At 44.3% G+C, this 25,901-nt stretch overlaps 1 protein-coding gene across 2 annotated transcripts; it reads left to right on the top strand.

Moving 5' to 3' along the window:
• Positions 1-1,986: 1,986 nt before the first annotated feature.
• Positions 1,987-22,193, top strand: LOC124222929 (limbic system-associated membrane protein). 2 transcript variants are annotated; one of them, XM_046634443.2, is made up of 10 exons: positions 1,987-2,349; positions 19,089-19,265; positions 19,342-19,703; positions 19,777-19,912; positions 20,123-20,404; positions 20,499-20,605; positions 20,818-21,013; positions 21,291-21,323; positions 21,630-21,759; positions 21,954-22,193. In XM_046634443.2, exons 1-9 carry the CDS (start codon positions 2,295-2,297, stop codon positions 21,731-21,733), a joined length of 1,452 nt encoding a protein of 483 aa, XP_046490399.1. In that variant the 5' UTR covers positions 1,987-2,294; the 3' UTR covers positions 21,734-21,759; positions 21,954-22,193. The 2 variants fall into 2 exon arrangements, with proteins under 2 accessions (XP_046490399.1, XP_046490400.1); XM_046634444.2 differs by lacking the exon at positions 21,291-21,323 and having other exon boundaries at positions 1,988-2,349.
• Positions 22,194-25,901: the final 3,708 nt, after the last annotated feature.

Here is a 25,901-nt window from a genome sequence, read left to right on the forward strand (position 1 = left end):
TTTCTCTCTTCGTGGCAGAGAATTGACCGTGTCGAAGCTGTAGAGTTTCGTTGAAAATTCATGAATTTTACGTTACGATAAACGCAAGTGTCTATATACATATACTCGTATACACATATACCGGGGCTGAGGAACACGTAAATAGTAGATATTATTTTTTGAATCTTTGAATAAAAAAGTTTCTCACAAAACTGTTATTATTATATTACTAATGTACACTTTCAAGTCTGCGTAAAAGTTTTCGAAGAAAATCGAGTGTTGTTTCTGGATAAACCGTTGTAGAATTTCAGGGAATTTCAAACCTCATCTTGTGCAGACCAGCCAGGTGTTTTTACGCTCGCAAAATATAACTTGGGTATACGATGGAAGCTTCGAGCAGAAAGGTAGCTTGTTTAAGGTAATTGATTATCGATCGGTGATGGTAATTCAATAAAAACCGCTCTTTGTTCTCCTCAAATTTCAGGGTATGACCCGTGTCCCCGGATTTCGATTCTCAAAATCCATAATATTTTCCTCGCGAAATTAGGTGATTTCACTCGGGAGCGAGTCCCGTATTAATATATCTGCGTGTTACGTTCATTTTCTCATTCGTATTCTCACAGCTGCAGATCGTGCAAGTGAAACGTGATATTGATATCTTTTCACCGGTTGAGATTTCGCCCTGCGGCGGTATAAAGCCTTGTGATACGCTTGTTTTCTATTCCGACACGCGAACGGAGTGAGGAGTTTCTCGGACTTGTTGAATAGCCTCCGCCCCCAGACTTACCTACGTCCCCCGGCACACCCCGCTCCGGTAAATGCTATACCTAACGATCCTAAGAGGGGTTGTTACCAGGGTGAGGTATTGTAACATACGTCGCAACCAAATCCTCATCGTCAAATTCAAAATTGATCGGGTGATTTCGAGGCGTGAGAAAAAAATGCTTGCTTCGTTCGTTTCATTTCTCTTTATTGCACAGTATCTTGTCATTGATATACAGTTGGGTAGTATCTACATCGGTTTGTTTCTCTGTTTCGCGTCTACGTATCGCACCGTGTCATGTTGGGAAGAAAATTGTTTGATATTCCATTCCACTCCGGCTTGTTGAATAACTTTAGACACAAAGGCTTTTCCGGCATTGTTTACCAAGGAAACTCTCCCCGCAGTTATGCGTATCTTAGAAGCTGAAACCACCGCTACTAAACATCCGAAACATTGCCTTAAAAGTTTCAATTCCAAAAAAACGAAACAATTCAAACAATTCAGCACAATTTGGCAACAACCTCGACTCTCGTTCGGTCCCTCCTACTTCCTGGAGGGTTCAGGGGTCGAGCCGTTTTCCGGAGAAGGGTTGGCGCCGGGCTCTTGGAAGCTTAGAAATCCACCAAGTCGCGCAGCACTTACAGGCACATCGCGCCACGGGGAATCCTAGTCGGGTTCGTTGGGTTACTCGACGTCGGTAAAACGAGCACGTCCCAAAGGAACGAGACTCTGCAAAGGTAGCGACACTCCCAGTCGCGGCATCAGCAGCGTTGCTCTCGGGACATTTACCGACGCCGCGAACCATCGATTTCCGGGTTGTGCCACAAACGTGAGAGGAAATTGTCGGACGGTGGCTGCATCTGGAATCTGCAACTTTTCAGGACCTCGATCCGATTACGAACAAAAAGCGCCTTTCGCAGCTGCCGTTTACCTGGCAGCGAAGGACCAACTGCAGTGGTCACGAGTAACCGATGTCGAGAATGAAAGGGAGACGGAGTTTCGGCGAAGCGACCGTCCACCGCATTATGACGGAATCAATTCCGGAGATCGTCGAGCAGTCTGTGACCCACGATATTCTCGGTGTATAAGCCGGTAGTGCTGGTACCGCGCCGACCGCTGTCCTAAGGCTCATCCTCGGTTTTCTAGGAGCGATGAATAGGCGTTGCGGCGTGCGCAACCGTTGCGCGCAAGTTCCTCTCTTGTACGATCGGCAAGTTTGCTGGCTGGGCGCTCGTGGTTTAGTTTGAACGGTCCGAGCTCAGTTCACCTCGGTACGTCGAAAGCGCGTGTCTGGTACCGCCGGAGGAAGAGGGAGAGAGAAGTAGCGAGAGTGCGCGTGCGTTGTCAATCTTGTTTAAATGCGTATGGTACGCGTGCGAGATAAACTAGCGAGAGCATATTTCTACACGCGACTATTTGCCCCATCGACGACTCACGGGAGGCGGTTGTAATAGTTGTAATCGTGGTAACGGTAAGAAGAGAAACAGTGTCGTGATCATCGATCACCCTCTTCCGTCAGAAGATAACTAGTCATTCACCGTTGACAGTCGTCATGAAGAGCATTGTGCAGGTCGCAGCTCTGTTTACCCTCCTCTTCATCGCTCCTGGTAAGTGTGACGATGGCCCCTTATTGATACTTGTTTTTGGTATTACCAGACACGATGTGTTTGCGAACCGACTTTCGCGCGCAGACGCGCTGCGTACGTATATCGACACAATTGCTAGAAATTGGGTATCAAATTTGTCCTAGGGTTAAAAACGGCGCCAACTAATCGCGAGCCCTGAGACACTCTGGAAGTGTAGCGACGAACGCGCGCTAGAAGTTATTCCCGGTTATTTTCTCAATCAATCCGCATAGTTGACCCGAATTTCTTTAAGACTGCGGCTTCTTTCGCGCGGCCTTCGAGATCCGCTCGAGTGGGAATGAAATTAACGCGAGTCAAACGCAAACTCAGTCTTCTCGGCTGGCGTCAGTGTCGTAAGTTCACGTTATGGGACAGAGAATTTTTCGACACCGCGGTGAAATGCGAGATGGCAAGGATGGTGACGGTAACAACGCGAACGCGAACCCTGCAGCCGCCGGCGAAATAATGAGGGCCAAAATTCCGGGCAGGTATATGGAATCTCGATGCTGTGCGATGGTCAGTATCCGTGGCTCGGGTCAATCTGCGAGACCGGCTTATGCTTGTTCGAATAACTTGGAGTATCCGATCTCGATCCCATTTCATATTCCAGAGAATCGAGACGGATTGACCAGTGGCACGCGTCTGCAACTAAAAAACTGCACAGGTTTTTTTATACTGCTCATTATCGATTCTTACTCACTGAGACCGAGAAGAATGAACCAAAAATGTGGAGTACATTTCCTAAAGAAATCGTTTGTTTATTTTTATAAGAAATATTGTTTATTTCGTTGTAATGAAATGGTGGTTTTTCCTTTATTCTTGCGTTTATGCGAATACCTTGTCTTTTGCAACAATACCGTACGTGATGGAGGGAAACGGACGTCATTTTTAGATTCAGCTCACTCGAAAACGTAATATTTACCAAAAACATCCCATGCAGCTAAAATAAAATATTTTTCTGCAGACCCGTACCGATTGAAGCGAATTGGGGTGGGCTGTAAAGAATTTGTTTTCCTTCTCCAATGATTGAATGTCGAATCTTCGGAGCTGGTCAATTCGTTCTCGTCTGCCGGATAGCATCAGGTGTCAGATTCGAGGTCCTCCCTTTCTCTTTCCTCCATAATTGTCGTACAACTATAGATACGTGCCTACAGGCATCCATATAATTATTTACAAGCAATTCCGTTCTCCAGCGGATGTTTCGCTGTGTTTCGTCGAACGTTATGCGGCTGTCACACGTACATACCTATGCGTCCAGAATTACGGTGACGATAACTTGTAAATTAATTTCCACTGATTGTGGCTCTCGCCGAGCACGCCGCTTTTCGTTTGTCCGTTGCAAAACGCGTCGTCCGTCGTACGTGAGCAAGATGATATCTTGGCGAAGCACGTTTGCACGCCGCATTCTTACGATATACCTAATTAACGGTCCAAATGTTGGTAACCGAGCGATAATGGTAACAAGTGACTTTAGGCTGGCCACGAGCCAGGCCTCGAATTTTCGGTTTTCACGCTGCAGTTTCCAAGTTTACAGGAAAAAAAAATACATTAATATCGAATTTGAATTTCCAACTGCAAATTCAGGTTCGTGATTGACTATTTAAAGGCCCTCAGGTACCGTATTACATGAAAATAATTGATGATAGTTTAAATTTTAAACCACTGTAACGGATACACGATTGCAAATTTTGGAATTCTGACCTTGTATTCGTTATCGGTGACCCAAAAAAGCTGCGTCTATCAATTTCTACCAAAATCGTAATGTTTTTAGATTTTTATCCACCATATTGGATCGCCATTTTCGATTTCGTAATCTGATTTCCGTTTCGTGATCAGCCACCCAAAAAAGCGACGAGTACCAATTCTCATCAAAATCCAAATGTTGTTAATTTTTTCTCTTAGCATATTGAATACGCCAAATTTGAATTTTGCCAAACTGACCTTAGATTCGTGACTAGCGACCCAAAAAATCTCGTGGTACCAATTTTCATTGAAATCCATTCATCCATTCTCAAGATATATTTAATTGATTTTTGGGAATTTTGTCATTTAGATAATTGTAAAAGTACTTGATCGATCAGAGCCAAAATCTAATCCGTTCCAAGTTTTTAAAGTTGATCACACACACACAGCGTCCATCCAAAGATGGTCGGAGGTGATTCTCTGGATCTTGACGTCGAGATCTAGCAAAATTTCAACTTTCCTTTTTCGGCGTGACTAAAATAACTTGCCATTCTCTCCGAAAACAGAGAAATCAGGAGTTAAAGTTTGAAATGTAGAGAAAGGTCAAGAGGCAGGATAAGAAACCACAGCTTCATCGGTCGTTGATCAAAGCTCACGATTCACTGAAACAAGAAATAAAAGCGCAAGATATGTTGTTGTATAATTAGAAAATACTCTGTTCCAAGTTCAGCTCTGAAAACCCGAAACATTCCATTCGTAATTTAATATTATACACATTACACCTCGGTATGCGCCTATGGTAATAGACGCATCGCCGTTCTCGCAGCGATTTCATTTCCATGGTGTGTATAATATTTACACGTGCGGTGACGCGTTGAATACCTTGTATATGTACCTACCTCGCAATAAAGGTGATCAAGCCTTATGTATGGATATAGGTATACGTAAACGGTTACGTGTTTAAAAAGTTTGAGCGCGAAGAAGCTCTCAACAGATTTCACAAGGCGATCTCAGAGCCGAAGACAAAATTATGTTAAAAAATACGAATCGTCCAAATATTAGTTCGCGGTCGAAGACTCCGAATAATCCTATTTACTGTACTTTATATAAGTTTTACTCGTTCTTTTCTTGTATAACACAGAATGCGATCAGCGGCACGCACGCGTCTTTACACGTGTACGATTACCGAAGGTGAGCATGCACTATTCGTAGGCCGGAATCCGAACGCAACATTGATAAGCAAATTATTCTACACAACTTGTTTTTCACTAGCAATCGTACTCGATGAATAATAATATATGTTACGATGCCCCCACCCACCATGACTTACTGCAACGAAGTGTATCCTCGTGTCCTCCTTGTTACGGTTACGCTATACGCGGTAGTCTTGCCCGAGTAATTAAGCAATTTAGTCTTATTGACGAAGCCTGCGGACGGAGATCAGCCATAAACGGCAGCATTGCGACGTGAATTACACGCGCGCGGGAACGTGCTTATTCGACAACGATGCGGAAAACGAGATGAGAATTCTCTGGGAAAGTTGTACGCCGACGCCGAGGTGCCGCGACGCTTTTATATTCCCCCATAGCCTATTTACTCGATATTGCAAAATATTTAGCATATCGTACCGCCCTCCGAGAATCTAATTTCTCTCCTCTTTTTAACCTCGCGCTATTATTTTTTCAAAGAGAAAACACTTGCGTACAGACAATTTTTAACCCGATTGTATCGACCTTGGTCTCAATCGACGCGGCTTTCCTTCGCTCATCGCTGATCAAATTTTGGGTTCGATCGGTCCATCGGCGTGAAATCAATTGGAATAGAGAAAAAATTTATTAAACAATGTTAGAGACTGAATCATCAAGGTCAGTCGAATCACCCGCTTGTTTTATTTCGTCGCCGGTACGAGGAAAACAAGCTTCAGAGTAAGAGGGAGGCCTGGAATTCGCTTGGCGAACGGGCTACTCGCGAGTATAACGTGAGTCGCAAAGCTTGTCTCGAGTGTGTGAGAGAGAGAGAGAGAGAGAAAGAGAGAGAAAGAGAGAGAGAGAGAGAGAGAGAGAGACTCGCTCCCCGTGCCACGGTATTACATCCAGCGCCAGAGGAACTCGCTGCTCGCGAGTTCGTGGAATTTGACCCCTGCACTCGGGCTGAATTTTTGATAACGATGCGTCTTTGATAGTGGTTGCTTCAACAGTGCCGAGTTGTGCAAGATGTGCACCAGCCGCACATACACGCCCCTCGTACACGTATGCATGGTAGTTTCGTCGAGAGATCACTGCACGCGTGTGTAGAATCGACCCTGCCGACTTGTTGCACCATTCCATGCATGTATATTGCGAGGCGTAAGCGATTTTCACGATTTTTTGTAACCCGCGTTCGAATAACGACGCATTGGTCGAGTTTTACGGATCTTTTGCTGCCGAGAACGAGTCTAGGGTATACCGTTAAACGAACAGATGGAACGATCGAGAATTGACAAGCAGGGCTTTTACCGGATGAAAAGACACTGGTGAACGGGAAACGTACAGTACGTGCCAGTAATTGGGTGCAACGTCAAAGCCAGTTCTATGTTTGTTTGAATTACTTTGAGGTATAATCGACAGATCTGAAATCGAAGTTATCCCGACTTTGGCGTGTGTCGACTATGGCATGCCAATACGAATTACAACGGTCGTAAATCGGGACGACCGAGGTCCGATGCCTCGGTTATATATAGAAATTGAGCTTTCTTTATGATTTTTGACGCCGTCGTAGCGGTTCGACGTCTGGAAGTGAATTTAATAGAAATCGGATACGTCTTCTCAGCTGACGGCGGAGCTCGAGCGATAGTCAGAGTCGGATGGTGAAACTGCGTCTCCCTAAAAATACATACCATGAAGCACCGCGGACACAGAAGTTTTCGACTCGTCGCACAAATGGATGTACGTACGTCATTGCGCAACTGCAACGGCATTACGTAGACAGTACACAGTTATAACAAACGGCTGGAATTGTGTACCGGCATCTGTTACCAAATGATCAAACAACTCCACCGCGCGTTGTGCTCTGCACCGTGTGTGTGTGTTCGCGCAATTATGCATCGCTACGCCGAGTCGACTCGAACCTTTGGTCAAGGATCGACGAATCTCGTTCACCTAGTTATTATAATATATTCAACACCCGAGAACGATCATTGGTAAGGTTTCAATTTTAGACGGTTTCGGTTCCAAGCCCGCAGCGTGCCTTTCACCTTTGAACAATATTTAATGGAATTTCCGGACGTAGTTACCTATCGATTTTTTCGGTAGCGTGATGCAGCGGACGGAGCTTGGAACCGAAGGCCCGGAGGAGATGGCCTCAGAACGCGTAAAGGTCTGCCGGAGTGGCCACACACCTGGAAAACCTGGAATCGTCGTCAGGGGATATTTGATTTTGGTTATGGAAAAAACTGAAAGTATCAGTTTTTTGTCACGGGAATTAGAAACGATTTTTGACGTAACAAGTTTACTTGTCATCCTCGAGAAAACAAATTGGCTAACTCGAATTTAATTTGTACCGAACATAGAGTTAATTGGCTGAACGATTTAGGTTCTCGTAACTTACCAGAACTGGGAAAATGTCAGGGGAAAATTAGGTTTCAGGTCCTGGGAAACCTGGAAATGTTGCGGAATTTTATTCCCGAAAATTTGGGCCCACCCCGTCTACGTCTACGTTTACGCGGGGAGAGCCGCTGCACCCGGTGATCGCGGGAATTCGGTTTGGGTAAAATAGTTGATAAATACCGGAAACGTTCAATTTCGTAAACAAGCATCCCCCGCTCCCTTCGCGTTCCAAGCGTAGTGTAAAAAACCGTTTCCCGTTTCCTGTTGACGGCCTTGCGTTACTCGGCACCCTGACGTAATCCGCGGCACTGGATCTGGGGTGACGTGATTCATCGCGCAATATTGCCGCGGGGAGAAAATTCCGCGAATGTCAACCGTGGACCCGTTTTCCAGTTGGTATAAACTGTAAAGAATGTTGGCGTCATCACGATTATACCGACAATTGCCGTCGACGATAGGGTGAAAAAGGGTACATAATAAAAAATAGCGTAAAACGCCTTATATTATGTATATTTACAGAGATAGATAGAGGGAGAGAGAGAGAGAGAGAATCGAGGAAAAACCGCAGCAGTCATTCTAACCGCGGCTGGCCGACGACGTTCTATCGAAAAGTCGATGATGTCACGAAAGGACGCGAGGAACTAATTATATCGCGGGCGCGGACTCGGAGGCTGGATCCGAGCGGATCACGTCATCGGTTCGCCTAGATCCAGCGAAATACCAACGCCGTTTGAATTCCTCCGACGGCGGGATTGAAGTTCCAAATTTTAAAAGTGCCGAAAGCGGATGGTCATAATTATTTGGCGGCGAAACGAAGGAATAGAGAAATCAAACTTTGAAGAAACAACGAGGTTTCGAATGGTCGGAAAGCCGACGGTTGAAAATTGCAATGCCAGATTTTGAAAATCAATCAAAACTCGGACAGCGTAGTTTACTCAACAAGTGGGTGTAAAAAATCAGGAAAACCGAAAAAATCAGAATAACCATTTCGCCAGCAAAAAAATTTGGAACTCGTCGCTTTCGGAACTTTTCAAAATCGTAATTTCAACTCAACCCGGCCTCCAGGAGGGGGGCCTTCAAAGCCCCTTTGTACACGTTTGTTTATCCAACTACCGCTAGCTAGACCCAATTTCCAGTCCCCCTGGCGCGCATTGTCTTCTCGTTTTCCCGGATACGCGTTGTCACTTGGATCCATAACGCGTGGTTCTAGCAACGGTGTTTAATTAACGGATCTCACCGCGACGCTTGTATTCGTAAACTTTTATTCCCGCCTATATGTACACGCAGACCTCTTCCATCCCAAGACACGCACGCGTCATATAATTTTCGACTACGTGCATAGGTGAGCCACCCGCGTCTCCCACGCGTCTTCGCTGGAGATAAAAAAATTATATCACTACCGAGGAACAGCAGGGTGAGATCTTATCGCGGCCGGATATTGACACGGTGCGGTTTTTCACCCGCCTGCGGCGTCCCGTGGCATCTGACGACTGCATGCGGCCCGAATGCTCTCGCGCGCTCCTTGAATAGCCTGCATTATACTACTAATTCCGCCGAGCCGACTGCGATCCGCTCGTATCATTTACGGGTCGGTGGTTCGGCAGACGTTCCATCATCTCCTTACGCTCATCTCCGCGTCGTATGCACGGACTTTCTCTCTCTCTCTCTCTCTCTCTCTCTCTCTGCAGACGCTTCTACGCGATAAATTACCCCTCGTTTATTCCGTAATAACTATACTCGACGTCCACGTGCGTGAGAAATCTGCGGTTAAACATACCCGACGCGATGGTGAGGGGGGGGGGGGGGGGGGGGGGGGGGGAACTCGTTAAACCTCCTTCAATAACAAATATCCGTATATTACACCTCGGTCTGTGTAAAATAAACGGGGATTTTCATCTAGCTCAATAATCGCTCTCCCAACCCAGCTGTACCATTTTTCATTTAACAAAAATTATACACCGTAATCTAGTCTTATTCGTAGACGGATCAAGCACTACGGGCTATTTATTCCGATGAAGTTGAAAAGTTGATTCGAAAGAACAGTCTTCTTTTCGGGAAGAAAATTTACACCCACATTGGAGAACACAAGAAAAAAAAAAGGAAACGAATAGATTTGTTGGAATCTCTTAAATTCGATCCGAAGCTACAAACAAGGGGATTTCGGGGATCGGGGGATCGAATGGGTAAAAAAAGAAAGGTTACCAAAGAGACGAGGCTTCTATTTTACAATTTCTTTTTTCTTTTTCTTCCCCTCATCTTCTTTTCCTCTCATTTATCGAAACACCCATAGCCGCACATACCCTGGACGTATACCTAAGCGTGCAGACGTACCCTCCTATAAATAAATCGACGCGCGCGTGCTGCGGCTGTTCACCATGGCGACTCGACTGGCTCTCCTAGTCCCGTCGTCCCATTATCCGGTGTACAAAAATACAATCCGTACTTGACTCTCCGCAGTCCCTTGCATCCCAGCAAGAACGAGCCGTGCAGCCACCGGAGGAGTGTGTAGGTAGGTGGGTACCTATTCTCTGTCTGCTCGTTGCAATGCAGCTGCAGGGTCGACGCCGTTTCCGACGGCGTACACCGCGTGCAATAACTCAGTCCGTATACGCACGAAGCGTCGCAGTTTACTTTACCGTACCGTACCCACTTCGTCGCCGTGGCGGAAGAATCGCGCGATTGTTAGTATTAGTCGACCGAACCGGCCCAGCAGCACCTGTACCTTCCTCTACAAATTGTGGTAGCATAACGTCTACCCGAGGACGCGATAAGCTTCCCAAAAATCACCTCAGCTTCTTGCCGTCTGCCTCTCTTATCACATCTCAACCAAGACTCGACTACACCGCGGGACTATATTTTTTTCTTTTTTTTTTTTTCGTATCATTGTTTGCTCACGGTCGCCTCGACTGGATGCTCCGAGCCTGCACCTGCGACCTGTCTCCCTTGCCGTTATAAAACTCGCCAAACATCCCCCGGAGACGAAGAAAGACTCGCTGCTGAGTCGGCGAATCGATCTGTGCGGATCGGGCAGTCTCGATCCGGTGGTCGGCAAGGCAGAGAAACGTAGTTTAAACTATCGACAAAATATTTCGTATTATTCTGCGGTCGAGATATCGGATCGGTATCGCCTCATCCAGTAAGACGGACCGCGGTATCGAAGCGAAGCTGTCTCGCGCGTATACCGGTTGAAAAGTGATTACGGGGATGACTTTTTCCTCTTTCGCACGATCCACCTTGAACCTCGCGCACGCAGGTTGTAAGGTACCCCTTATACGGCACTTGGCTCGTGAAGTAGCCGGAGCTCGTGTCGCGATATAAAGTTGAATCCATCCACCTGTCGGGTGAGCGAGCATCGACGAGAGCGATTTCCTCGTATGACCGCGATCGTTGACCTGCAGGGACGGTTAACGGCTGTGCCCTATCGTCACGATCTCCCGGAGCATGGGTCCCCGCTTCGCGCGTCATTCCTAGGCGTAGAGTTAGGCGAGTTTGCACGTCACGGGTAACGGTAGCCCCGAAATATGCCCCGTTTATGGGCAACGCTCTCTGGCGCAGGGTGCGGAACTCGTACACGGCTAATGGGTTATACACGCCTAGGCGGTAATTAACGGCGTACGCCTAACGAATTTCGTATTTAATCGCCGCGACGGAAAAATTTCGTCCGGGTTACTAAAAGTGGTATATGTTTACGCGTAAGTGTGCCGGATTTTTACAAATTCGCGGAGGATCGTCGCGAATGCCGGGGCCGTTGAACCGGTGCCAGCGGCATTCCGTCAGCGTCGTCACCGACGTATCTATACGTTCCTACGCATCTCGAATCACGGCCCTTCGCACCATAGGATTGAATTTTCACTTCCGTCTTACGTCTAATTCGGGTATAACGCGACGAGTCCCGCGCGACGACGGAATGCGAGCCTATTTATTATAACGTACCGCGGAGCTGCAATGTGGAATCCACCCGTAACGTTTTGCTCCGAGATTCTCGGATCTCTTCCGAGGCCTGTTCCTCGTACACACGTAAACGTAAATCGGCAAGCGCGCGCATTGAGCCGTATTTGCGAGGAATTCTTGCCGTCCCTATTCACTGATCTATCTCACTGCTCTTGCAGCTTATAGCATAACATGATGCGCGTTACACGCATCAGATTCGGGTTTCACGTTTCGTAAAAGAGAAAAATTGCGCTACACACGGATCGTATATAATTTTCGACCGACCGAGTAGACGCGGTAAACAGCGATTTCTTTTTCATACATCGTTTCGTTTTCTCTCTTCGTACTATGTGTCCGTTGAGTAGTACGCACCTGCAGCGACTTTCGAAAAAAAAAGACGATGCCCGCGCGTCGATTCGACGTCCGAACATTTCAATTCCAGTTGCGTAACGATCCCTCGATAAACGACTTGACACCGTTTCGGATCTTCGAACTAAACGAATAGTTTTTCCGAGGATCGGTGTGTGCAGAGGCAGGCGAAAAGACAGGGATTCGGGCTGGGCTGCAGCACTCCGCGGTGACCCAGTCCGTATTTAGACGCCTCCACGCCCGACCTCCGATCCCTCCGAAAGCCTTGGTGCCCGCAGGCTGGAGGGTATCTGGGAGAGCTTCTGGGTAACGACGGTTGACCCAGTCATGACTCGGCGAGTCGGTCACTGTGACTTTTCACCGCGGTCGCGTCCGCGTGCCGGGTGCATATACGCGTGAAATGCACGCGGTTATCGCCAACACATCCAAGCATCGGAGGCCGAAGGCGTCACTCCAGATAAAAGATTACGTGGTGTAGTAATATAGTGAAATGTAAGCGATATACGAGTAAACAAGATCCGCCCATTACGTCCATCGGCGTCGAAAGTGAAGGCGAGCTAGAAGGAACGCTCTTCCGAGGAAAGAGAAGGAGAGAGAGGGAGAGAGAGAAGGCCGACACACGTTGCGTAATGATCTCCGCGTTGCTGTTTAGTTTCAATCGCCAAGTTTACGCGGTCTACACCTTGCGGCTATCCGCCTCGAGCCACCATGCACATCGATTTATCTATTCATCTGTCCGTCTATCCATCGCTCTTTTCTCTGTAAGCTAATAATAGTTTCACTCTCGTTCGGATCTGTTCGCGCCGCGACTCGCTGACCGCAACCGTTTTATATTTTCGTCCGTGCACCCCGACGATGATGCGGTATCTTAATTCACCCGAACCCCGACGCACGTACCGCATCCACCTTTCGATATAAACGCCGTCCAAGACGGGTAAGACCGTCGTCGTCGTCGAGCGGCCTTGATACTGAAAATTTTCATCGCGTGGTCAAGGACGACGAAGCTACGGCGACGCCGAATATTAAGAGCCAAGACGATTCGGTAATTGGAGTTTTATTGAGAGAACTAGATATGTTATTGTATCAAGTGCAATGAGCGGCTGCGAAGAACCGAGGCAGCCGCTGCGAATCAATGAAGAAGATTATACGTCGTATACATAGACACACGTTATACGTACAAAAGTGTATTACGGACGAAGGATTCGAGCACTGGAGAAAATCGTTCGCAGAGTCTTCGGACGTACACGTGCATGCGTGCAACGCACGTGTAGGTGTAGTCACGTCTCTGTGTGGGTAATGGGGCAGGGCTGGGCAGGGCAGGACAAGCCAGGGAAGGGCGAAGCAGACGCCACAGCCGTGAACCTATTTTCGTACGTATTACCGTATCGACGCCTCGGTATATCTGCGCTCGTTTTATGCGCACATTCGTCCATCCGTATTGTGCGTATGCCTATAGATACTTGCAGGGGGTGTACATCCACTGTCAATATTCGATACACGATTGAGTGTCGGCAACGTCGGTGTTAGCAAATATTTGCCTCGATTATTTTAATATTTTGCAAAGAAACTTGTAACAATCGCGTTTTTTACACAGCTGTACAAAAAAATAAATAAAAAAAAAGATGTGTTCTTTCGGAAGCACCGTAGTTGTACTTTTTTTTTTTTTTTTTTTTCTTCTGTTTGGCTCTTCTTTCTTAACTGCAATATGTTCGTTTCTTTCGAAAGATATTTTTGGGAAGACTGAAAAAGGTGATAGAAATCTTGTTGATTTAACGTGATAAATATTTGAATGCGCTAACCCGCAGTTGCAAAATCGTTTGGTCAGATACGTGTATATATAGACCCGCGTCACATTCGAGAATGGATTATCCACACATGTATACGTATATGTGTGTGTGTATATTTATATATTAGTTTCGTGGATCTGCGGTGAAGTATTCCCCATGTCCCAGATACCGTACTACAGGCACATTGCTGTCGGTTTGATATTTTCGCGCGGTTCGTAAGACGCTGTTGGATACACGTTAGAGGCGGTAATAATTGCTGCAGCGATCTAGCAATCTGTTATCGATACAAACCTATCTAAAGAAAACTTGGGCCACGATTTCGTACGCGTAGTTTATTCTTTCAATCGTTCTACCAACGGTGTTTCGAAAGCGAAGATACCTGTAACCGATGCTCTTGTGTAGAATAGTCGTAGCTGCAACGGCGGTGCCTGGTGTTCTGTATAAATATTCAAACGTATAATTCAGAGCCCTACATCGAGCTCGACGCGGTTCGCATTCGCTCACACCGATGGCAGATAGGCAGGTGATAATTGGCCAAGACCCGATAACGAAAGTAATCAGCGACCGTGGCTCCTCCTCCACCACCTCCTCCTCCTCCTCCTCCTCGACCTCCTCCTCTCCCCATGCCGCAGCATAACGCATAGCCTCTGCTAGATAGGGTGTACCCGAGTCGAAATTCAGCGCCTACGTTTGACCCTATCAAGGTTCGTACAAACCTACTTTGAAGGAAACTGAACCTAGAAATCCTACGTTGACCCTCTGGGTCACAAGGATTTCAGAACAAGTCCTACATTGAACCTCCGACTCCTCAAAAGCAAAGTACCAGACCCAACTTTGACGCTGCCAGAGAGTGATTAAACCTATCGAAACTACAGCTAATCCATCGGACCTGTGACTCATCGTATACAGATATATTGTTACAGTGACATTCGAGTGTTGACAACGAATAATCCAAAGGCTATTTCGACATAATTTTGACGAATTTCGATAACATTTAAAAATTAAGTATCGCATTTCAATTGTATTTATTCAAAGTTCTTACGAATAAAAAATCCCTTTCGACTGATTGAATATACAGAAAATACGATTATAAGCGTGTGTAAGCCGATCCCTGTTTATTGGAATTTTAATTTGATTTCATACGTTTCAATCGTATCTTTTGTACTTCTGCCATAATCGATCAGAATCAACGGACCTTTATCACCGGGTTGGGATTTTGAGCGCTAAGGAAGAGTTTCGAGCCAGCAGGATTAACCCATCCTCCGGAGAGTTAAAGGAGATTCCAGACATATCCTACTTTGAGCCTGAGCTCGGTAAATCTGTAAATTTCGGACGCATTTTTAGCGTCAAACCAGGGTCTGATATTGAATTGAAATCGAACCTACTTCACCATCTTCGAGCCCTACGCTGGAGCTCCTTTAAAGTAGGCGTTGAATTTCGTCTCGGATACTTGTTGTGCCAAGGCAAGTAGATTTTGACGGCGCGTGTCTCGCTACGTTTTCCTACGTATCCGCGCGCGTGTGTGTGCACGCGTAGATGTTGCCGGCGTATATATGCCACAGGGCATAGCGCAGCTATTCCAGCCATCGCACAAACCTTTTGTGACCCGGTTGAACAAGCGGCTGCGTAACGCGCCAGCACCCGCACTTATGATCATACACACCCAAGTGTTTTTAACGAGGGATATGTGTAAGTGCTGCGTAGTCGAAAGCGTTTGTATGCGCGCTGCGAGACGTCCGTGTTATAATGTATACGGTGTACCAGAGTGCGTGACCACACGCGTATTTAACACGTATAATAAACACTACGAATACTCGCGACGGGAATCAATGGGGCGAACATCGTGCCATTAACGAACTCGAGGAAATATGCTGTCGGAGGTTACGTCATCCCGTCGAAACAAAGTCTTCACAGTTCGAGATCCGTTACGGAATCGAGGATAGGGGTAGGTTTCGATTTACATCAGTGATATAATGAGAATCGAACACGTTTCAGTCCGGCTATTCTGTTCTAGTAAAACGATCAGGTGCAACTCGTTGTCAGGTATAATTAATTATGATAATATCGTAACGGTTTGATTATTTTTTTCAACGTGTACGTGTACCAGAGTTGATATTTTATTCAGTTCGTAACGATAGTTCTCCTTCGACGCTGACGAAGAGTTACTTTATATCTGTAAATGTGTGTTCGTATCGCGGCCACGCCTCGTCGCCGCGTTATAGGTCAGCACACGTTATAAGTTGGCAGGGAACAGGTGTTTATATAGTTGAGCCTTTTCCTTTGACGCAGCGCCAAATTCTCGTCTCTGAACGTTACAATGGGATCTAGTAGCAAATGCAAAAATGCACGATTTAACTCGTCGTCGAGCAAAGTTACGTTCGTAGAAAACCGTTTCCGTGTAAGTATGACTCAACTTTGATATAGCTGTGTGCTAAAATCTCTTCTCTAAGCGACAGCTTCGCCGTCGAAAGCGACGATCGAGGACTAATTGCGGTCACCACTGTATTCCAATATTTCAATGCTTCGTTGACAGTTCAGTCAGCAGATATTATACGTCCCACGGGCTTTGGAAAAAAATGATCAAGATATCGTCCGTGCCTGAGCACAGAAATCACTGCCCATACAGAGCGTGTCTTGAATAAACTACGTAACGACAGCGGCATCGAAATATGAGTTAGTTAACGGATGCCGGGTCCGCGGTGACATCAGATGACAAGTTTGGTCGCGGAAGATCGCGTCGTTTCAAGGGGACTTTTTTGGTAGTGTGTCGGGTGTGGGGAGCACATGAGCTGGTTATGTTTTCGCGATGACTTCATCGTCCGCAAAACGCAGCGCGGGCGCGGCCGTGTCCGATTCCGATTCCGTTCTCCTGTGCTTTTACCCCGACATGCACCTCGTTCCTCGTCGTTGGCGCTTCTTCGCCTCCACATCGTCCCGACCTTGCCCTCTTGGACCAAAAGGGCACTGGGTCCAACGTGCGATCCGCCACCCTCACCGTCGTCATCGGCCCGCGACCAGCTGGCAATTGGACAAAACTGGAAGGCGTTCCGGGTCACGGATTCCAGGGACGGGGCGAGAGCATATGCCGGAATCGTGAGGCGAACGAATACCTCGAGCATATGCTCGGTCTGGACCCACCTTCAGGGGTGCAGGCCGCACGCGCCAGACGGCCATGTTAACCCAGATCCAACCCCTGTCACTCCGATAATCGTACACCCGTCGTGGTGGCATCCAGGCAACTCGGGAGGACGGGAAATTTGAAAAAGAAAAACGATTTTTGATAAATCCTGTCCGGGTGAAGGTATAACCTCTTAGCGACAACTCAGTCTAGAGTTCTCTGAGGTGCCGAAGGTGTGCAGATTCGAATATGCTAGGTGTACCCGGAACGAGGTCGTCTCCTCATCCGGTACAAGCTGGGGGGCAACTTGATACGCACCCTCGGCATCGCGCGACCTTATTCTTATATGCCACCACCGCGTTTATGAGAAACGACGGGATGAAAGGGGACGCGAGGAGTGTTATTAAAAAGAGACCGTGATCTTTGAACGCCTCTTCAGTGGTACTAAATTAGCGATGCAAGATGTCGTCATCACTCCGTTTCTCCGCTAGGTATTTGTAATAAAGCCGCAACATTACGTGAGTGGAATCGATTAATCACGCGATCCCCTTCTCACGTATGTATTAGGATGGTCGCGCATACGACACGTAATACAATAAACATGTCGCGCGAATCTTTCCGCATTGATAACCTGTGACGCTACATCGTCATTGCTTTTCTTTCCGTAACGAACGACTCATTGTCATCATATACGGCTAGTCGGCGGACACTGCATGTGTAGTTAGGTACAAGAATAAATTATGATCTAAACACGAGTCATCGCGTGATGTAGATACATCTCTGAGTTTTATTGCGAAATTTCACCACACATTGCCAAAATTATCGCACCGTGATTAGTTTACTTCTACAGCGTGCGTACAACCTGGTTTAACTTTGTTTGATTTGTTACCACCTACGATTTTTGTCTTTATACGAAAGTTGAGTTTATTGTCAACATCTTCACCGCGCGACAAGTCTAAAATATAGACACATCGCGATTATAATTTAGATCCAGCTAATCAGCTGCCGTAAAGATCAAAGACCTCGAATTTTTAAGCATTTCAATTGTCATCAAGTTTGAACTCTCTGGTAATCAAGCCTTATCCTTCATAGGTTCGACATTGTTCGGCGCTACTCGACTGTACGGAGAATAATTATACCGAGCGATGTTCGACTAAAATCATACGTAGAATTTTGACGGTGTTCGACGAACGACGAAATTGTTTCACACTCCAAACAGACTGCGAGAAGGTATTATCGAGCAGGTTGTTGAATTTATGTACCAGGATACCCCTTCGTGTACCTACCTATACGTATACGTGCCTGGCTATATAGACCTTTGCAATCACGTCCGCGCCCTACGGCACGTACCTAAATTAACCCAGTGAGGCTCCGCGAACGTGTCTGTCTGTCCACTCGAGTGGGTGGCAACGGAACGGAGGGGTGGAGAACGGATAGAAGTTTGCTTGCCCCAGTTTTCTTCTTATATACATCCCCTGGCTCGTGCGTGTCATCCGCGACGGCGAGCCGTGAAATATGGGCATGAGGCTGCTCTGCGGTGTCCCTCCCTGAAGGTAAAAGGAAGGTCGAACGATTAGCACGTTTATGCCCGAAACACCGGCACGATAAATTATCATTCATCTGTTTTCAATCAAAGAAAAAACTCTGCCCTACCCAGTCAGTTATCACCCTACCCGAAAGTTATCGACAAGTTTTACACATTTCCAGGGAATGTTTTTTTTCTTTCTCACGTGAGATGAATTCGTCAACTATTCCGAATACACGTGAAGTTTGAAGAATTTACTCGTTATTTTGAAATTTCTGTTTACGAAAATATTAAATTTTGAAAAATGGAGGAATCGTCTTTCTTGTGGTGGAATTTTTTCCGATTTTCGTCTCATCGCAAATTATTTAATACCGTCGACGAGAATCACTTTTGGTTGAGAATGTATAGCCTTTACATCCTCAACGCCAACGCGCGTGCGGACGAAAAATTCGTTAATAAGAGTAGGGACAGTGATGTAGTTTTGGCGAAAATGTCTCCGATACCTTTCTCATCGTCAGCGTATACTTTTTTTTCGTAATATATCAAATGCCAATCTAATCACGTGTTCAACTACCATAAAGCAAGCCTTCCTTTTAAAAATCACTGCATTTCCTGTCGTCCTTGACGTACGATGTTTCATCGTGTTCGGAAAGAAAAAATTTTTCGTACCTATTTTCCGTCGCTGCGCGTCGGGCTTTTCACACGACTTGAATATTTTATCGCAGGTGGATGCAGGCCAGAAACAGGAGATGCGTATCTCGACGACGCCGATTACGCAGATGAAACAAACTCGCAACCCGATCCTGGACCTTCGGTATCTTCGGAGATCCTCACGAAACCTCTAGCGCTGCGAGTGCACGTAGGCGACACAGTGATCCTGCCTTGCAACGTGTCAAACTCGGGTTGGTACTCTGAAACTTTACTAACATTGGTACTCCGAGCGAAGATGTTGTTTAAAACGACGCGAAATATTTCCAGAAAACGTTCTGATCGCGTGGTACAAGGACCGCGATGTCATTTACTTTGGTGATAATCCGTACACGGCAGAACCAGATCGGATCAAGCTAGAAGGAAACGGCAGTTTGGTCGTAAACGACTTCAAACAGAGCGACGAGTCCGACAATTACAAATGCATCATCACCGATACAAATCAGAAAATAAGTCACTCAGTTCGTATCTACGTTCCTCCTGCAACTCCTACAACTGCCGCCACTCACACCGGAAAATTAATCGTTAAGCCCGGCGAATACACCGTAGTCCAGCGGCCTAACACGAACGTGACCCTCTCCTGTTTCGCCGACTGGGAGCCGAAGCCAAAACTGATCACGTGGTCCTTCCAGGTATGATATCACGGAGATTCGACTACGGCTTTCAATGTCATGTCGGGCTACCCCTAGTTCTGCTATCTTCCAGGGTAAAAGGTTAACCAGCGACGAGTTCCCGCCGGACGGAAGTAACTACACCGTCCGCAACGTTGCCATGGAAACTATCGGACTTTACCGGTGCCTCGCGGGCAACAAAGTCGGAAACATCAACGTCTTGATTAAGCGTGAGTATCGTTGCATCTTACTTCGGATCATCCGAAGGCTAATCACACGTGTAATCCGGTGTACAATTTTCCGGATATCTTGCGAAATCTTTTGAAATCCTTCGAAATCCCTGAAGTCTTTTTAATTTTGAATTCAGATGTACATGAAATCGCATGAGTGATTAACCCCTCGGCTTCCGTGTGTTTTAACTTTGTTTATTTCACATGCAGATGCTCCCAGGGTCGAGGTGGAGCACAAACGCATTCATGCGGCGGTAGGAACTGAATCGGAGATAAAGTGCACCGTCCACGCCTATCCCATGGCCGAGGTTGTCTGGATAAGAAATGGAATGAAAATCACGAACGGCAAGAATAAAAGCCGTATACCGATAAGCGCTCTAGAGGCTAACTACACCCTCGCAATCAGCCGCACTATGGAGGATGACTTCGGAAATTACACGTGCCGAGCGACAAACAAGATGGGGACCGCGAATGCGACCGTCGAACTTACAGGTTGGTATAAAGTGAAAACGGAGGCTGAAAACCGTTTTCGGTCAGCGATTGCACGGTGTTAATTCGTTTCCTTACACCCTCGCCGTTTTCTCAGGTACCCCCGCAGAGGCTAAGTTCTACGGACTCGACAGCGCACCCGATAAGGTTACTCCGATCCTTAAGTGGATCGTCAACAGCCATGCGCCGATCCTGGAGTACGAAGTACGTTACGCCTTCGGGCCTTTTTTTCTTCATCGTTACGATCATTGCCATAGCTTTGAAAATAGAGGAGAAACCTTCGTTTCTAATTTTCGGTCAATCGTTTTCATATTTTTTCACAATTCCGTAATCTTGCTCGGAGTAATTCGACATGGATCGACCAGGTCGGTGACATCGGAAATGCAGGATTGTAATTGTACTGATTTTTGTTACAGCTCAATTATCGTCAGCGAGGTGAAGATACGTGGAAAACCGTTACACCAAAGGTCACCGAAGCAGCCTCGGGCACTCCATACATCCTCGAGTACCCCTTGGAAGGTGTTGAACAGGGTTCGTACGAAACTGTACTCTACGCTCGGAACCAATACGGATGGTCACCCCGCGATTCAAAGATTCACGAATTTTGGAGTGGTAAGATCATCGCTTCGTCACAACTTTCAGCATGAGTTTTCGATATTCATTTCGTACGTAGGTGTAGGAGGGAACAGGGAGACTTTGGTAACTCGGTTTTCCAGACAATCGTCCAGTATAATATACCACATGAAAACACTGCCCTTCGTTATTCACAAAGTTATTATTTCGTATTAAAGTCAGACTATCCTATAATCGGCTGCTCAAAAGGACCGCTCTAAATTTATCAATTTTTTTTTCTCGCACAAATTTTGACTTCTCTTACGTTTCTTTATAGATTATTATCAGAGCCAAGATTTACCGGCAAGTGGTACGTTTTGTCATTTCACTATATGTGTATATTATATGTACATACCTATTAAACTATGTGTATACTTACATGTATAAAACAAATGTCCGCTGAAACTGGCATGCGTTCATAACCGTATCTCCTTTTGTACACACGTACCGTTACTTCCACACATCCATTCGCATAGTTTGTTTAATTTTACTTTCAACTATCCACGTAATTTCTGATCTTGTAATTCTGGGATAACTTGAATAATTAAAAACGAACAAACATCGCGGCAATTGAAATCATGAAAGCGTCTCTGATCCCTGCGTTTTTTCGTTTTAGGAGAGTCAGTATCAGGTGGTGAAACGGCGAGACACCAATTCCTCGTCTTTTCGAGATTGCTAATCTTAGCTGCTTCACTCCACGTCTATACCACGTATCTTTAACCTACTCGGTGTATCGAACGACGTAGGTAAGTCGACACTCTTTTTTCCTACGCCTATTAATACAATAATTATTTTTCCGAATAATGGTTTTCTCACAAATCCTTTTTTCATCTTCACTTTTCACATTCCGATGTCGGAGGAAGGTTTATTAGGCAGCTTAAATCACCGCACGCAGCTCTATGTCCTAATTCGTATCTAATCGCACGTCTCAATGTTCCAGGTAAATTGCTACAGCCAAAGCGTATACACCGTATACACCGGTCGCCAAACTCGCCTGGTGGATATATGTATAGTATATATGCGTATCTACCGCACAGCCTCTCAGAAGACAACGTTGATTACCGTAGGTTTTTTGTTGGTTATTATACGTATACGTATACATACAAATAATTTTTATACTCGCTCTTCCTTCGTTCCAAATCTTTTCGTTTAAATATTTATATATATATATATATATATATATATATATATATATATATATATATATATATATATATATATATATATATACGTTATATATATCTATCATAATGCAAAATAAAAAACCTAGGGCTAAAAATGAGAAAAAACAATAAACAGCTAAAATGCTGCAATTTTCATACTTACATTATACAGGGCCGAACAGGTACTTAACGAATTTCTAATTTTCTTACGTTTTTTTCTAATTGGAAGAGCCCATGTCGACTGATGGTGATTTACGATTTAAAATTCACGATGTCAGAGAGACCATTATTATTATTATTATTATCATTATTATTATTAGTTTTACGATTATTAATATTAGTTTTATCATCGATGTAATATAATATTATATATGCATATATATATATATATATATATATATATGATTGTACATTTTTATTTTATGATCTTTATTTCATATTTAAATCAACTATTCATCTTCTTTAACTTGATCTGTACTCCTGATTTCTCTTGAATGTGAGAAAAGAAAACCCACCCCAGAGATATAATTAATGATTGTTTAAAATAAGTATAAGTATACGGAAAAGAGAATAATTTTGGCTCTAGTTGAGACATAGTATTAAATTAGTGTGATGTACAATCACACGATTTCTATCGTCACGAAAGCTTTATTTTAGTCTAATTGTTCAACAGAATCTCGTATATATTATGTATATATATACATATTATATAGTATATTATATACATACTATACTATAGACGTGTAATATAATATATGTGTATACTATACTGTACTATGTATATACACAATATGTATATTATATTAACACTGATGTTTTTATCAACAAATTGCGGGTATTAAACATGAGCGATTTTTATCGATATTACGAATCAGGTAAATACAAAAAACACCTTGGCGTTACAAGAAAAAATAATCAAATAAACAAATAAACTGTATCGATGCATGCGTCTAGGTGGTCGTGGGTGAGATCGTATGTATATTTATTTTGTAGGTGTACAAGGATAGACAAGCTGGAAATAAACAGGGCGCGCCATTCTTGGTGTTAGATTCATGTGTAATTAGATATACCAAAGTAATAAAATGCCCATTTGGCGGCAGAGAGTCCTATAATTATTTTTTCATTTTCTAGTTCCATGCACCACCCCACGCCATGTTTATGCTATGCGCCAAGAATTTCCGCGCTCTCGAAATCGTCCGCTTGACATTCGCAGAACCTTAAAAGTTCTTTGATCGCTGTGATCAAATGATGATAGTATACATTTCTCTCTCTCTCTCTCTCTCTCTCTCTCTCTCTCTCTTTTCTCATACAGACACACACATGAACGCTTCTTCGTTATTTCACATATCTTGGATACGTATAATACACTCAGTCAACCGCTCATATTTTGATCAATGACTAATTGATACATCTTTCAAATACTTATGATCAAAATATAATATATCCAACTACGAGCCATAATATATACCAATATAATGTATTTCTATAAGTAACGTGCATATTTCTTGTCGAACTTGTTGATAATCGTTACATTATCGGATAGTTTACGATTCAATTGACCTATATTAGAAACATCGAGCACTTTGCGTTGAATCTAAGCTATGTCTGATTGCTGCTTTCTGCTGTCTGATATTCCCTTTCCATGAGGAACGACGACAGGTTTTGAATAATATTCACAATTCTTCTACCAGGCCATAAAGAGTAAATTGAACGGCGAGAGAACCGAAGGGAGGAGGGTCAGATGGAGGGAGAGGGAATGAACAGAGTATGGAATCAGGGTCCGTTATACATTTAATCACAGCGGTGGAAAATTTTGTTTCACTTTCAGTTTAGTGCTAAACTTAACCATATCACATAAGATAAATTCACAAAGTTATACCTAATGTGTTGATTTAACTAATGTTGTGTTATTTTTATAATTCTCTCTCCACATTGACGAATGTAACGTAACTCAGGAAACGACGGTTGAATTCAACAGAACTCGTTATTGGAGCGATTCTAAAAATTTCGATATCAAACAATACAGACAAATGAACGCAATTCAAGTAGAGTTTCAAGGATATTTCAACCTTCAGCTGGTCACTAGAATTTGCCTAACGAGCGAGGTCTCTGACTATTGTCAGGTCGCCCGACAGCAGGGAAGATAATTTATTATAAATTGACTATTGAGTCTCAACGGGTGCCTTATTTTATCGATTTGATCGAGCAAACGAGTCTTAATTATGTGGGGGTCAAATACGTAGTATAATTATTAAAGTCAGAAAGACGGGAGTCGGGTAACTCTTTTTCATCCTACAGCGACGATGATCGAGATCGCGATCAAGTGTCTTGCGTTATTCATCGTATGAAATTTTTACGCACAAACACATACGAAAATATGCATAGATGTAACTAAATAAATTTACATATATATATTTATTATAAACATATATAATGTTATGTATATGTTAGCGAGGCATTCTATTTTCTACGTGTAAAGTTATGTCATGACGTATGTGAGAAAGAATATTTTACCAATGGGTATGAGATCTGTTATATGTGCCTACCTTAGAGTAAATATGTATTGATTTCTATACGCTTCACGCATACTTGTGCTCTGATATATATTCTGTAATATCCAATATAGTGAATTATTGTATGAAAAGAATATACATTCATGGACATTGTACAAGGTTATACGGCTGTAATTTATTTTTTTATGCTTTGAAAAAGGAAATATGGGGTTGAACAATTTGGATCGTTCTTCGGTGATCCGTTCTGGTCCGAACGGTTGCGTCATTGTTAGTGTCGGAGTTGTTCGACGTGAACTGACGTGAATCATTCAAACTGTCAATTGCCTTGAAATTTACCAACGGCTTTGAACATACAGAAAATGTAATGAACAATATTCATGACAGGTGAAATTACAGACTAAGAAGTGGGCGGTATGGGTGGGTACAAGCGTAATATCTAGAGATTGTAAACTAGATTTAGAAATCATTGATTGTGCCTGTAGTGAGAATGCCTATGGTGTGGAGAAACTGATCCTAGTAAGACGTGTAATGCACAGTCATTGCTCTATGCAGTTTAGCTTCCAGCGGTTGCTTCAATCAAATACTAAAGAGTTGATATTCTGATCACAATATATATGAGTATCGATGACTATCAAAATTCCAGAACAACTTAATTTGTCTAAGAGATATGAAACCATACATAGAACAAACGTACTGGAATATTACATTATATTATATGATAATATATGTACATGTACAATATACATTACGCAAAATAAAAAATGATGAAATCACTCTCTGTGACTTTTCAATAACCAAATCACTAATTCGCGTCTATTCCTGCACGAGTGATACGATCTTGCGGCATATTAATATCACAAGACTGCAATAACAATAATTGCTGTACAATTCCGCTTGCTGGTTTTAAGGATCTCGTTTTACAACGTTGTGGGGATAATAGGAGAAGCGTGCGAAAAGATTCCACTGCACTTCGGACTGAGCTTTTGATCCGCTGTTCACAGTGGCTTAAGAATGACTACGAATAGATTCCTCTCAAGAACGAAGAACGTCGGAACAATAGCTCAAATAATATATTCCATCACTAGTCAAAATCGCAGAAAATCTTTATTCGGTCGAAAAATTGTTGTTCTCAGATTTGATTTGAATGACCCTATCCTGACTGAATGGACGCCCAGGAAATCAGCCTTACTTTTTCTTTATTTTTCGACCAAA

The sequence above is a fragment of the Neodiprion pinetum genome, chromosome 7 (assembly GCF_021155775.2).
Source record: "Neodiprion pinetum isolate iyNeoPine1 chromosome 7, iyNeoPine1.2, whole genome shotgun sequence".
Lineage (NCBI taxonomy): Eukaryota > Metazoa > Arthropoda > Insecta > Hymenoptera > Diprionidae > Neodiprion > Neodiprion pinetum.